The 13,797-nt window shown below is 27.6% G+C and overlaps 1 protein-coding gene across 1 annotated transcript; it reads left to right on the top strand.

Annotated features, from left to right (window-relative positions):
• On the top strand, positions 4,625-5,872 carry LOC109342435 (probable sulfate transporter 3.4). The gene is made up of 3 exons (XM_019580420.1): positions 4,625-5,094; positions 5,490-5,538; positions 5,637-5,872. Exons 1-3 carry the CDS (start codon positions 4,744-4,746, stop codon positions 5,870-5,872), a joined length of 636 nt encoding a protein of 211 aa, XP_019435965.1. The 5' UTR covers positions 4,625-4,743.

Raw genomic sequence — 13,797 nt, 5'->3', positions numbered from 1 at the left:
ATTTATATAATCACTAAATTATTTACTATGTATTTTAATTATATTTTTTAAGGGTTAATGATAATTAAATATGAATGATAAATAATATAATAACAATATATAAAACTTATACATAGTCAACATCTATTTTGATTTTTTTGAAGAGTCATTAATAATTAAATATAAATAATGGGTAATGCTGTGACAATGTATACATTTTTTTCTTAGAGCATATGTATGTATTTTTAGTTTTTTAATATGACATAATACTATTTTACACAAAACTAATTTGCATATTTAAGATTTTGGTATAGGGTGATCCTCAAAACAACGATAATATTATTATTTAATGATCAAAATATTATAAGTTTAGATCCTCAAAATAGTTCCCTAAATAGGTAGAAGTCTTTTCCACTTATACAGGAGAAGTCTCATTCACTTACCACCATTTTATTTAAGATTTCAAGTGATGAATTTATCCTAATATATGCACCGTGGAACCTTCTCTTTTTTCACAATCGAGTCACACAAATTTTATGAGAATGATATAATACAATATATATTTTATTTATAAATCAATTATTAATAAATAAATTATTATTTTGTGATATATATTATTTTTCTTACATATGAAATAAATTATTTTTCATTTTACATACCAGCATATATCAATTTTCATTTATGACTTTCTAAGGTACCTAATTTCAATGAGTTTGTTACACAAGTAACAAAATTAGTGTCAAGTGATTTTTTTGGTAGTATGAAGGGTGTCCTATTGTCATTTTTGTGTAAGGAATTAATCCATTTTCAGGTTGAATGGTTCCCCTTCCAATAAATATCATTTTTAGAAATTAAACATTTGAATTTTTTTATCTAAGAATCTAGCTGAAACCTACACTACTAGACCAACACATTACAGCTACATAACCTAGAAAGTCAAAAGGGGAATACTACAAATCCCTTTTACTACTACGTACTAATTTGAAGTAAAATACGAAAAATAATGTTTACTTTCACGAAATTCCAACACTGATTTTCAATGAATTTGATGAGATTTATAGTAATACTATTTTCCTGCTAATAGAGACATCGTGCAATTAATTGCAATAAATGCTTCATTGTGATGGTCCAATAGAAAAATAAAATTGAGGAGGGGAACACATCTCGATAATGGGAATTTGTATTTAAGTAATTAATATCAAATAATTAAGCATTATAACTGCCTAACTCACATTGTTAGACTTAGAGATTCTTTAACTTAGTGAATTAAGATTCACATAAATGTAAGTCTCCTATCATATATTAAATTAGGCAGAGATCAAGAATATTATTGGCTCCCTTTCTTACAAAATCCCCCCTAATCACAATATAAAATATTGTAGTCCTAAAATATCTCTAATAATTGTATTGAGGAAAAAATGTATGTATTATTCATCGTTTTATATTTAATTATCTTAATTGTTAAATATATATATATATATATATATATATATATAAATGACTTGTGACAATATTAATATTAAAAAGTTTTCTTTGGAAGAGCTAATTAAGTTAAAATATAAGTTTAGAGAAGTATTTGGTAGGTACTTGCTATGACCATTCCATTCCTCCTTTTAATTAAGATGCAACATTACAAGAAGACTAGAGTATATATTAATTTTGATTACAAAGTTTTCAATTCTATATTAGTTTTTGTTTGGTGATCCATGTATGATCCCTCATTATTCACAAAAAAACCAAGTTATGATATTTCTATACAAAAAGCTAACAATTAATAAACACATTAATGTGTTGCATCTTAAAAATCAAGTGCCTTTAAAAATATATTGTTTTTTTTATATTTAAATAAAATTATTATATATGTATCAGAAAAATAAAAATATTATATTAAAAAAAAGTAAATGATCAATTTCAATTTGTGAACTAGTCAAATCAGAATTAATTAAATATGAAAATGTATGGAATTGTGAAATCCTTATAAGGCAATGAGGGGATAAGTTAGAACTTAAAAGTCATATACAATGGCATGAAGCTTTTCATTAGGACCAAGAGGGTATGAGTCTTTCATTCTAGCTAACCAACCCCATAGCTTTTTATTAATAATTTCCAATTACTTTAGGGTAAATTGATTGTTTTTAAGGTCCATCAAAGGTGCTAATTAAGGAATGTTGGCATAATAAAGTTTTCAAAATTCCCCACTATGAATACTAAATTATGTTCAATATGAAATGATGGATCCAAATCCAATAGAAACATAATATTTTACATCAATAATGATAGTGTGTCACTTCCTCATTCTGATATTTCATTTTCACAATCTATATATTACACAAGCCGGTATCATAGCTATAAAAATACTTAATTGAAAAAGACACCAAAGAGAATAGTTTTTCATATTCATATATATAGTCATACAAGAATATTGTTTTTAGATGATGAAAAAGTATTCATGTAAAAAAGAATAGTAAAATAAAAAAACTATTGAAAACAGTATTTGTCCATATTTTCATATTCATATGGGCATACAAGAATAGTGAAATAATAAATAAAAAAAACTATTGTTGCAAGAGACTATGCATAAAAGAGTATCACATAAATATATTGCAGAAAAAAAATCAAGTAGGACAAAAACTACAGCTAAGAGAAAAATAGAAGTGCCTATTTTGTATATACAAAAATCTTTGAGATGATAACGTTCTTAGCACTTGTGGAGATAATAAGTAGATAAATAAAATACGAAATTTTTTATTCAAATTAAATAGTGTGTTTACTTTGAATTTTATTTATCTAGGAGTTATGAAATAATTTCAAGACTTAAGAAAAATCATCGTTCAATATATTTATTGATTCATCACTATCAAACCCCTAAGCAAAGACATTTTCTAATAGTGTTTTTTTCATACATATGAATTTGGTGATCAAGGTTGGGGCATTATGCTCAAATTATTTGAGCTTCTTCGTCTTGTACCAATAATAGGGTTGAATGATAGTGTGAGAATATTCAAATCAAAATTAAAATTCTAACCTTTTTCCTTAACTATATAAAATTTCAGGTTCATCTTAACCACTATTTGAAGGTTAGTTTCATATCTATTTCTAAAACAAGTCACGTAACATTCAATATAATGAAGATTAAATGGATAATGAAACAATCAATATGAACATAAAATTATATAAGGTACAGTCGTGTTTCATTTCATGAAATGACAAGTACAATAGATAAAAGTATACAAAGAATGATTATTTTTGCTTTAATTACCAAAATTATACTACATAATATACCATGTTGACTAGGAATAGAAAAGGTTTCAACCTTTAAAGATCATGAGAGGATTTCTAAAAAAAATTGAAAAATGGTAGTAGTATTCAAGCTAAAGTGGGAATTTCCTTTGTAACCAAAAAATACAATCAACCGAAAGTGGCAATTTTGATGATCTTTTATGGAAGACAATATTTAGGAAGAAAAACATCATGAAAAAGTGATTATAAATTGTTATTTAAGAGCTATACATATATGTAATCCTTTCTCACAATTTAGATTCTTTTTCTTATGAATAAAATTTTATGTCAATTGGGTCTTTGCATTTGTTTTAATTTCTTACCCATATAAAACAACATTTGTTGGCAACTTTAACAAAAGGTTTTTATTCCATCATGCATTATATATCTTTTTAGCAGAATTTAATTTTCAACTCCAAGTATACCAATTTTTGGGTCTTACCCTACGAATATTCTTATAAATCCTTAATTCTGATTTAAATAAGTTACGATTGGTCTACATGTACACAACCTAAATCCAAAATTACCTAACCACAATTAATAAAAGAAAGAATTTAACTATAACAACATTTGCCTACAAATGTGTGCTAAAATAAAAATCATTTGCCTTGCATGTCATCAAGACATGTAAATAGTTTGTCTAAACAACTTTTCACTAAATAAAAATCAAAATAGGAGTAAACAAAAAAATTAAAAGAAAGTGGAATAAAAAAAATTAAAGACTAACATTCACTATTGGAGGAGTCTCATACACCTACATTTTAAATTGTTTCTGTGCTTATATCATGTTTAACACAATTATAAAAAAAATACCATAAAATATAACCGATACAATATCAATTGTAATCTCGCAAGAGATATTTGACACTATAATATTATAACCACGTACATAGTGCATTTGAGAACACTGATTTTAGACATTCTAAACAAATTAATGTATCCCTCATCATGTAAAAAGATACAACAAAAATCAAGTTTTTATTTCATTAAGTAGAGTAGACAAAAGACAACCAATACATGATCTTCTTCCTTAGTGAGATATGGGGAGTGGGGTTGATATTAGTTAAATTCTTCTCCATTAATAAAAAGAGAAATGGTGTTCAAAATAAGATAAAAAATAAAATAAAATAACAATTATATCTTTCTATTTATAAATGTTATACATTTTTATCCTTAAAATTAATGTAAAAATAGTACTTCTCTTTATGGTAATGGAGAGATCTTACTGAGTAGACTAAAATTGAAAGAACTAAGGTTGATGAAGTGACCATGCTGCCCCCTATATTGGTCCAATAACTACACCTTTCCCAAACAATAACCATCACAAGAATGACAAATACAACCTTTTCCTTAGGTTGATGGTTTTCACTCTCACTCTATAAATACAAATCACTTTCTGTCTTTGTTCTCAAAGAAAACACATATTACACATAGTGAGAGTGGTTCACATACAAATCATCATCAATATCAATATCAAAATTATCAATGGTTTTGAACTCCAATAGAGTTGATCACTTTGTTTGTCATGGAACCACAACCACTATCAAAATCCAAACAGATATACCAATAATGCAACAAAGTACACCATTGGAAATACATAAAGTTAGGTTGCCACCACAACACACCACATTACACAAACTTAAACATAGCCTCTCTGAGATTTTCTTCCCTGATGACCCTTTATACACCTTCAAAAACCAAACTTGGTGCACCAAATTCTTTCTTGGTATTCAATACTTGTTCCCTATTTTTCAATGGGGTCCTCACTACAATCTTTTGCTTCTTCGCCATGATGTTATCTCTGGTCTCACCATTGCTAGCCTTGCCATTCCTCAGGTCACATAAACATTATATGATCTTCACTTTTCTTATCCGCGTATAACAACAATAACTAAGCCTTTATCTCATTAGGTGGAGTCGGCTATATGAACTGAACAACAATATTATGTTTATTAACAAATGATTAATCTCTAATTCTTTCTTACCCATTTCGTCTATACGTCGGCACGTAGCCATGTAATATTTTTATTATAAAAATCACCTATCCAAGAATACTTGTTAGTTGTTACATATATTTTTATGAATTTGGCTCTTAGCATGTTTCATGTATCTGTGTGCATGTTGAATATCATCTTAGTGCCAATTGAGAATGATTTATTTTTTAGGAGTACCTATAAGTAAATGTTTATATGTCACTCTCCAAAGTTTTGAAATTTATATTTTCTTTGCAGGGAATCAGTTATGCTAAGCTTGCAAACTTGCCACCCATTATTGGATTATGTTAGTATCTTCTTTTGTTCTGCATGGCATTGAGTTTATGTGAATACATATAAATTTATGAATCTGAGTTATGAAGTAATGTTGTGAATATGATGCAGATTCGAGCTTTGTGCCACCATTGATATATTCATTGTTAGGGAGTTCTAGACATCTTGGTGTTGGTCCAGTTTCAATTGCATCATTGGTTATGGGATCAATGTTAAGTGAAACAGTTTCTTATACTCAAGATCCAGTTCTATATCTTAAGCTAGCTCTCACTGCTACTTTCTTTGCTGGTGTATTTCAATCTTCTTTGGGTTTCTTAAGGTATTATATTAGAAAACATATCCAATGAAATTAGAATGAATGCACAGGTAAGATGAATGGTTAAGGTAAGATGAATGTTCTTAACCATATGAATACATAGGTAACATGTGTGTTTCTTAATCATTAGAATATATATACATTTAACATGTATGTTCTTAATCACACGAATGCACGAGTAACATGTGTGTTCTTAACCATATGAATGCACAAGTAACATATTTTTTTTCTTAACAATATGAATAAATGCACGAATAACATGTGTATTTGTTAACTATTAGAATGCACGGGTAACATGTGTGTTATTAACCATTAGAATGCAAGGGTAATATGTGTTATTAACCAAACGAATACACGAATAATATATGTGTTATTAAACATACGAATACACGGATAACATGTTTGTTATTAACCATGTGCTAACTTTTTTTTGCCTCGTGCAAATGCACGGATAACTTACTAGTATATAATAAAAAAATTAGGTGAATTGGATCATAGTGTAAGACATTATGATCACCACTTAAAGGAATTCCCAAAGTTTAATTAATTAAAAGTAGTGTACTTTATTTATAAAAGCAAATGAATTAAATATTGATAGAATCCATCACAACTTTAAATAATGGTGGATTTTATCACAACTTATGTAGCAAAATATTAATATTTAGTGTTTTGAACAAAATATTAACTTATAACTAGTACATAATGTAGTAATTGAAGATTGATGATCAATCATATCAAATAATAAATCTTTCGTTCGATCCAATTTATTATTCAAATGGAAATCAAATAATTATTACATATTTATTACAAATGTATGTTTGTAATTTTAGCTAAATAATATTATTATATTCCTATGAGCGGACTAGTACTCCCATAAACTTCAAACACACAATTGTTTTGATGTTCCTTGTGATACTTTTGTTGTAATGAATAAACATTGATAATAATGCATGTTAAATAATAAATTTTTATTTGGACCGATTTAACATCACATATATAACCTTATAATTATCACATATTTATAATCACATGTGTGCATATAATTTTGTCAAATATTAATCTTTCATTTGGACCAATTAATACTATCATAGATGCATATACACAATATTCAACACTTATTACGAACTATTATACAAGAGATATCACTTTGAAATATTTTGCTTAAAGTAGTTCAATTAATTGTTTTTAAATTTTAATACAAAAGATACTCACTCATTTCAGATGGAGAAAAACTTGTATGAAGACAGATATAAATTCTCATCCTTATAGATAAATTTATTTATATTTTTTGTGTTATCATTTATGACTAAACTTTGTTGAAAACACATTAATATTTTTATTTTAATTAAATTTTAATCTTAAATGATAGCATCAAAAAATATAAATGCACTTGTCTCCAAATATGACATATTAGATGTGTCTTATTTACTTCCATATAAATATAATGTATATCTTCAAAATATATTTGTAGACTAAGTTACGATGTTACAACAATGACAGGGGGAAGAGTATCCATTTCCTCCACCCATTCCTAGGGAAATTTACACAATTAGTGTATTTTGACTTATTTATTATAGTTCTGGTGTAACTTTTTAAAATATTATCAGAGTAATGTACTTTTCACTGAACTCGTGGATAATATGTAGAAGACTTTTTTCCTCTTAAAATCGTGGACATCGTCTACAATTTCACCTTTTCTCTCTCTTGAAGTTGTGGATCGTATCCACAAGTTCAGTTTTTCCATTTTCTCTCCCCTAAAGTTGTAGATGGTATCCACAACTTCACCTTTTCTGGCTCTAGTGGGGAGTGATATATATATAAGGTTTCTGGTATATAGTATTCATGGATAGTATCCACTACAACACACAACTCAAGTTTCACAGCCGCGATTTTAGGGGAGAGAAAGTAGAAAAACTGAAGTTGTGGATACCATCCACAACTTTAGGAATGAGAAAATGGAAAAAGTGAAGTTGTGGATACCATCCACAACTTTAGGAGAGAGAAAACGTAAAATTGTGGATGGTGTCCACGATTTTAAGAGGAAAAAAGTCTCATGCATACTATCCACGACTTCAGTGAAAAGTGCATTACTTTGATAATATTTTAAAAAGTTACACCAAAATCGTAATAAACAAGTCAAAATACAGTAGTTGTGTAAATTTCCCTCATTTCTGGTTTCAATTGCGGAGTGCCGATGTTGTAATCTTTTTTCACATTTAAAAAAACTAAAGTCAATCTATTTTTAAAAAAATATCAACATTATGGATGGACATGAAACAAACACAAGTCCAGATTAAAATTATGAGGCACACTGGTTGATAATAGGAATTCAAAAATAATTATGCACAACTTTGTCTTATGTTGTTGGCAGAATTTTTTTTAATTTTAAAAAGAGCCTCCATATATTGCAAAAACTTTCAAAGATCCTTGGTACTCAAATTGTGACAAAAAACATGAGCCATACCATAATCATAATGTAAGATAAAGAATTGTCATGAGATCATAAACGCTATTAAAAACTTAAAATCTAGATCCTAATTCCTCCAAACAATTACCCTACTATTGATTTTATGAATTTGAAAAACACAAGAAGAGCACAACATGTAAGATATGAAAAAACAATGATTATAATATTAAGAAATTTTACAAAGTAGCTAGCATTTTATATCTTGCACACTATCATGCCTTAATTTTCAGTCGAACACTAGTTGTGTGATTTTTTAGAGTTGTCACAATATTTTTTATAGTTAAAATGTTGAAAACTATCTTTTATGTCCAATTTTGAAAAAAAATAGTCTTTAACGAGAGTTCTAAGCTCAATAGTCAATAACGAATAAATGAATGTATTAACACTTTGAATACCCATGATAAAATGATACACTTGCTAATTGCATAGACTTTCGTACCTTTAATTTATTTATGAAGACACTATTAAAATAATTTTCTTGTTGTATTTGACAGTAGTTGATTTTGCTCTTACATATCCCTACATGCAATAGGGAATCTAGACTTTGTAGTTCCAAGTTTAAAATAATTAACTTGATTAGTTTGATTTGATTTTTAGTTATATTTAAAAAACTATTTAAAATATAATTATTTCAATTTAATAGAACTAATGACATGGAGATGATGTAGGTCGTAAACTTGTCATGCTTTAGGAAAGAAGTTAAAGACAATGCTAATCATTATCAGACTATAAAAAATATATTAAATTCATTGGATAATAGAAAATAAATAACTAATTTTAGGAAGAAAAAAAATTAGAGACAACTCGAACAACTATAAAAATTCCATTAATTTTATTTGATAATTAAAATATAAATAAGTAATTTATATGAAATTAATAACAAATAAATATTGTTGGTCGTAGACCTTCTTCTGGCTTTATGTAGTAAGTTAGAGACACCGCAAATTATAATGAGACTATAAAAATTACATTAAATTAGTTATATAACTAAAAAATAAATAAGTAATTTTACATGGAATTAATAGCAAAAAGATGATGTTGATTATAAACCTTTTTACCGCTTTAAGCAAGAAGTTGGATACGACGTGAATGATAACCGAACTATAAAAATTCCTTGAGTTAATAAATAAATAATTAAATGGAATTAATACACTAAAATATTTTTGTTTTTAATTAATTACTAAATTAACTAAGCATTTATAATATTTTAATTAAGTATTTTAGGGAAATATTTATTAAAATGCTAATTTTTAGTTAAAGGATCATTTATTTAATTTATTATTATAAAAATAGAAGCAAACTTGTGAATGCCAGGTGGTGTCCTCCCGTTGGACGAGGTTGAATGGTATAAGTTGGAGTGTCAGATCTAGAAATCATCGTAGAGATATTTGTTCGACCAACACTAAAATGATGGTCATAGTATGTCTATTCAGCGACAAAGAAACTTTATGGAATTGGTTGATCCATGGAATGTCGGTTAGCGACTCACTAGTAAGAGTTGACTCCACAAGAAGTAGCCTAACACACGATCTCGCGACACAAGTATGATAGGCTACTGATTAATGCGAAAATTGTTGGAATATGGCTAACACTAATGATTTCGGTAGAGCTATCAAAACAGGTTACCCTTATGGGTTCAGGTTAGCCTGCATAAGGCTCGGGATAAGCTGGATAAGGCTAAAAAGCTCGAGTTCAACGTATGTAAATTAAATTGCAACACATACCCTCTATTAGCGAGTTGCAGTTTGTGGTGGGTCGCCTCGTGTAATATTAAAATTATTTATTTAAATTTTAATTATTTAATCTATTTAAAAATATATATATCATTTGATATTATTGTACTAACTTTTTTAGCACATTTGTTATGTCCAAATCAATCAAAGTCATAGATATAACGCCTTATGTTTAAGTTAAGATATGATATAAAGTCCACTTATATGATTTTTAGCAAAACCTATTTATTAAATCTCTCATTCTCATTAGTCTCTCACTTCCTAATACAATATAATTTGTAACTTCAATTTAATATATAAGTCATTGGATATTATCAAAAATAATATTATGCCAATTTATAATAATTGTAGAATAGACTCAAGTTGAGAACAAATTCTATATGTCAAAATATAACTATCATCATAATATATGAATATCATTGTTTATTTTATATACGAAGATCATTTGTATGTTCATTATTAACACCTTCATTGTGAATCGGTACGAATTAGATTTGGTAGCATGGAGTTCTATATAGTAAACAAGTATGATATCTTTTAGTTTTGTTATAAAATTTATTGTTATTTATTATGTTTTTTTTGTAAAAGTTAAATCTAATTAAATACACAATTAAGAAAGAAAAAGTGAGATATATATGATTTAACATTTCTTTACTTTTGATTTAATAAACTATTTTGTTATTGTGGTTAGAAGGATATTCTGCAAAATAGGATATGACTAATAAAATATTTTATTTTATAACATTATTGTAATTTATAAATATTTATGTTATAAATATTACTTTTTTTTTTCAAAGTCCATAATATCAATATTAATTATCTACATTTTATTATAAGTCCATAGTACCATTATGTTATAAAATAATCTCCATTTAAAGCTTATTATCAAACCAAAGATCCTTAAAAAGAAAAAAGAAAGAAAAAACAGGTAGCCCGAACCCATTCAGGTAAGTCCAGCCTGAACCCAATTTTAATAGAGATCAGTCGATCCAAGCTAAAAGCCCAAATTTAATAAAAAATATCAAAATATTCCATTCCGAAACTCAATTTGCATCGAATAATTAATTGCTCTTATGTGAAAATTTTGAATATTTAAATTGAGTAATAATCAGTTCTTATACATCTGAAAATATATTTTTCATAACAAAATAACCCATTAATTTTTATATAGTCCAAAATACTATTGTAATACCCATAACTAAGTAAGAAATTTTTTTGACTGTATAAAAATTAAAAGTAGCCTAAAATGTCATTTTTTGCATAAATTTCATAACGACTATATAAAACTCAAAAAAATATTGTATTACCTACACATGTGCAAAAATAATTATCTTATTTTTATAGAATCACAAAAATTAATTTGTGTGTAATTTTTATTTTTATGTAATTAGAAAAATGAAAATTAAAAATAGAATCTCTCAATAATTAGGTTTATAAGTAATCATTAAGTTGGGGTGAATAATATTTTGAAATGGGAATCCCTTAAAATGAGCCAATTAAATGCTCAATTAAAATCTCCTAAGAAGAAAAAAAATGAAAAATGGGGAAGAAATCTATTTAAAATGATATTTTATCATTGTTGAGTCCATGAAAGCTCAATTAAAACTTTTTTGTTGTTTATTATTATTTTTTATGTTTATGAAAGAGTGAAACATTTGAAATGAAATAATATTCCTTATTATTATTATTTTGAAAAGAGAGATTTTGGAACAAATAAAATTGGGTATTCATACATATGAAATTAACCAAAATGATATTAAAATTGTACATTCATGTGAGAAAAAAACTTCATCCATGGAAGATCATAAATTAGAAACTAGTGCATCATGCACGAAAATGAAAGTCTCATTTCTCAAGGAATCAATATGAATGTTGTTCTTATGCCAATTGTTATAAAAGCTTGGATGGAAAATAGATCATAAAAAACTATCATCATATAGCCAATAATCATTCGTGTTAAACCATAAAGAAACATGCTTGAATATATTTATAGAAAATATAAGGATTTAACTTATATAACTTTTGTCTTTTTTCAAGTCCACGGTGGAACATTTAATTCTTTGTTCTTCCATGTCATTATGCACAAATATCCTTGATGACTAGAAAGTCTCTCTTTTCTAATGATGATATGTTAGAATAAGAAATGGATTAATGAAGTTGTGCATATGAATTAGGAACCATAATCCTTATTTATGAAGAGTGACACCCCTTTGCATTCACTCTTTTATATAGAGTAGTGGACTCCTTTGAATTCAATCTCTTTCATGAAAAGAAATGTTTCTAAATTTACTTATTTTTAATTTTATTCATTATAAAAATAGAAATAAGATCTTTGATATCTACATAATCATAACAATTATATTCATAATCATAAACTTTAACTGAATTAGATTATTTAATGGGAAGGGATCCATTTAGTCCAAGAGTAAGTTAAAAAAACACTATTTCACGTCTTAGTCATTTATTCTATGAAAGTCTAATAGTTTAAATCTACTAACTAATTCAAATCATGTGAACAACTAGATTTTCATAGAATGATGACTAAGATGTGAAATATGTATTTTAACTTACTCCTGGAGTAAGTGGACCCCTTCTCAAAATTATCAAACAAACAAAATCAAGAGGATCACTTAAAAGAAACAAATGAGGAATGACAATCAAAGGATGAAGAAGAGAATCAACATTATGCATAAGAAAAGAGCATCTACTCAGCGAGACTAGCTCTAGGTGAGTGAAACTGAAACAACGAGTTTTACAATATTCGCTCAGTGAGCCACTAGTTTTTGTTGAGCAAGCCCAACCTCCATCAGCGAGAAAAATGTAGGAGTTTGGGTGTTTTGTCGTGTTGTGAGACTGAAGATCTAGTTGGTTTTCTTCAATTACTCTCATTTTTTTAATAATTTTTGTTCTTCCTTCATTCTTCTTGGTTATGGAGAATTTGGTTTCAACATTAATCAATTTTTATAAAGGTATGAAACACGTTTAAAACAATGAGTAGAGCGTTTGGTGCAGATTGTGTTACAACTCTTGGTTTAGCTCTTGCTGTAGGTTATGTCAAAGAAATAAGAACTTCCCTTGATGATAAACAAGGAACAAGAAGGGTATGAAAACCCGAAGAAGAAATGCAAGAGATTAAAAAAAGAATGCACTTTGATGCTTTATTATTGAGCAAGTGAAAAACTTGACTTTACAAAGTAAATGACAGAACTATTTATAACAAACAGAAAGGCTAAACAACCTAAAGCCAAAAACAGAAAAACTATAACAACTTATCTAACAAACTTAACCAACTAAGTTGACAAGCATATTTAACACACGCTTAATATGCTTGAACCATAAGAAAGGATAGCTAGCTTTTGAACCATGAGTATTACACATAATGATCTTAGACTCTTTGGACTTAAGGCTTAGACAATTAGTGTTCCATAGGCTGGAAGAGCCCAAAGGCATGAGGTAGACTCGTCCAAGCAAGGTGCACTGGATGTGGACAAGCTGCAATGAGAATTGTAGTCTTGCCAATTATGATCACCAATTCTGTTCTGATCCAAGCTGCTGGTGCATTGTTGAGCGCCTAGATGCAATTGTTTGCTCCATTCATGCTCCTCTGTTTTGTTGTGATCAAGGCTGTAACAAACATAAGTTGAGTTAGAAATGGTTGAGATATTGACATTAGAACTCACCACGGTTTGCTTAATTTGTTGTTCTGTGTTTGGTCCCCCCGCAAGATGGGGCACATATATTGATGAGACCCAGCTT

This window comes from Lupinus angustifolius, chromosome LG03 (assembly GCF_001865875.1).
Source record: "Lupinus angustifolius cultivar Tanjil chromosome LG03, LupAngTanjil_v1.0, whole genome shotgun sequence".
NCBI classification, from domain to species: Eukaryota; Viridiplantae; Streptophyta; class Magnoliopsida; order Fabales; family Fabaceae; genus Lupinus; species Lupinus angustifolius.
Note: the sequence above shows the minus strand (reverse complement) of the source record. Positions and strands in the feature narration are given on the sequence as shown.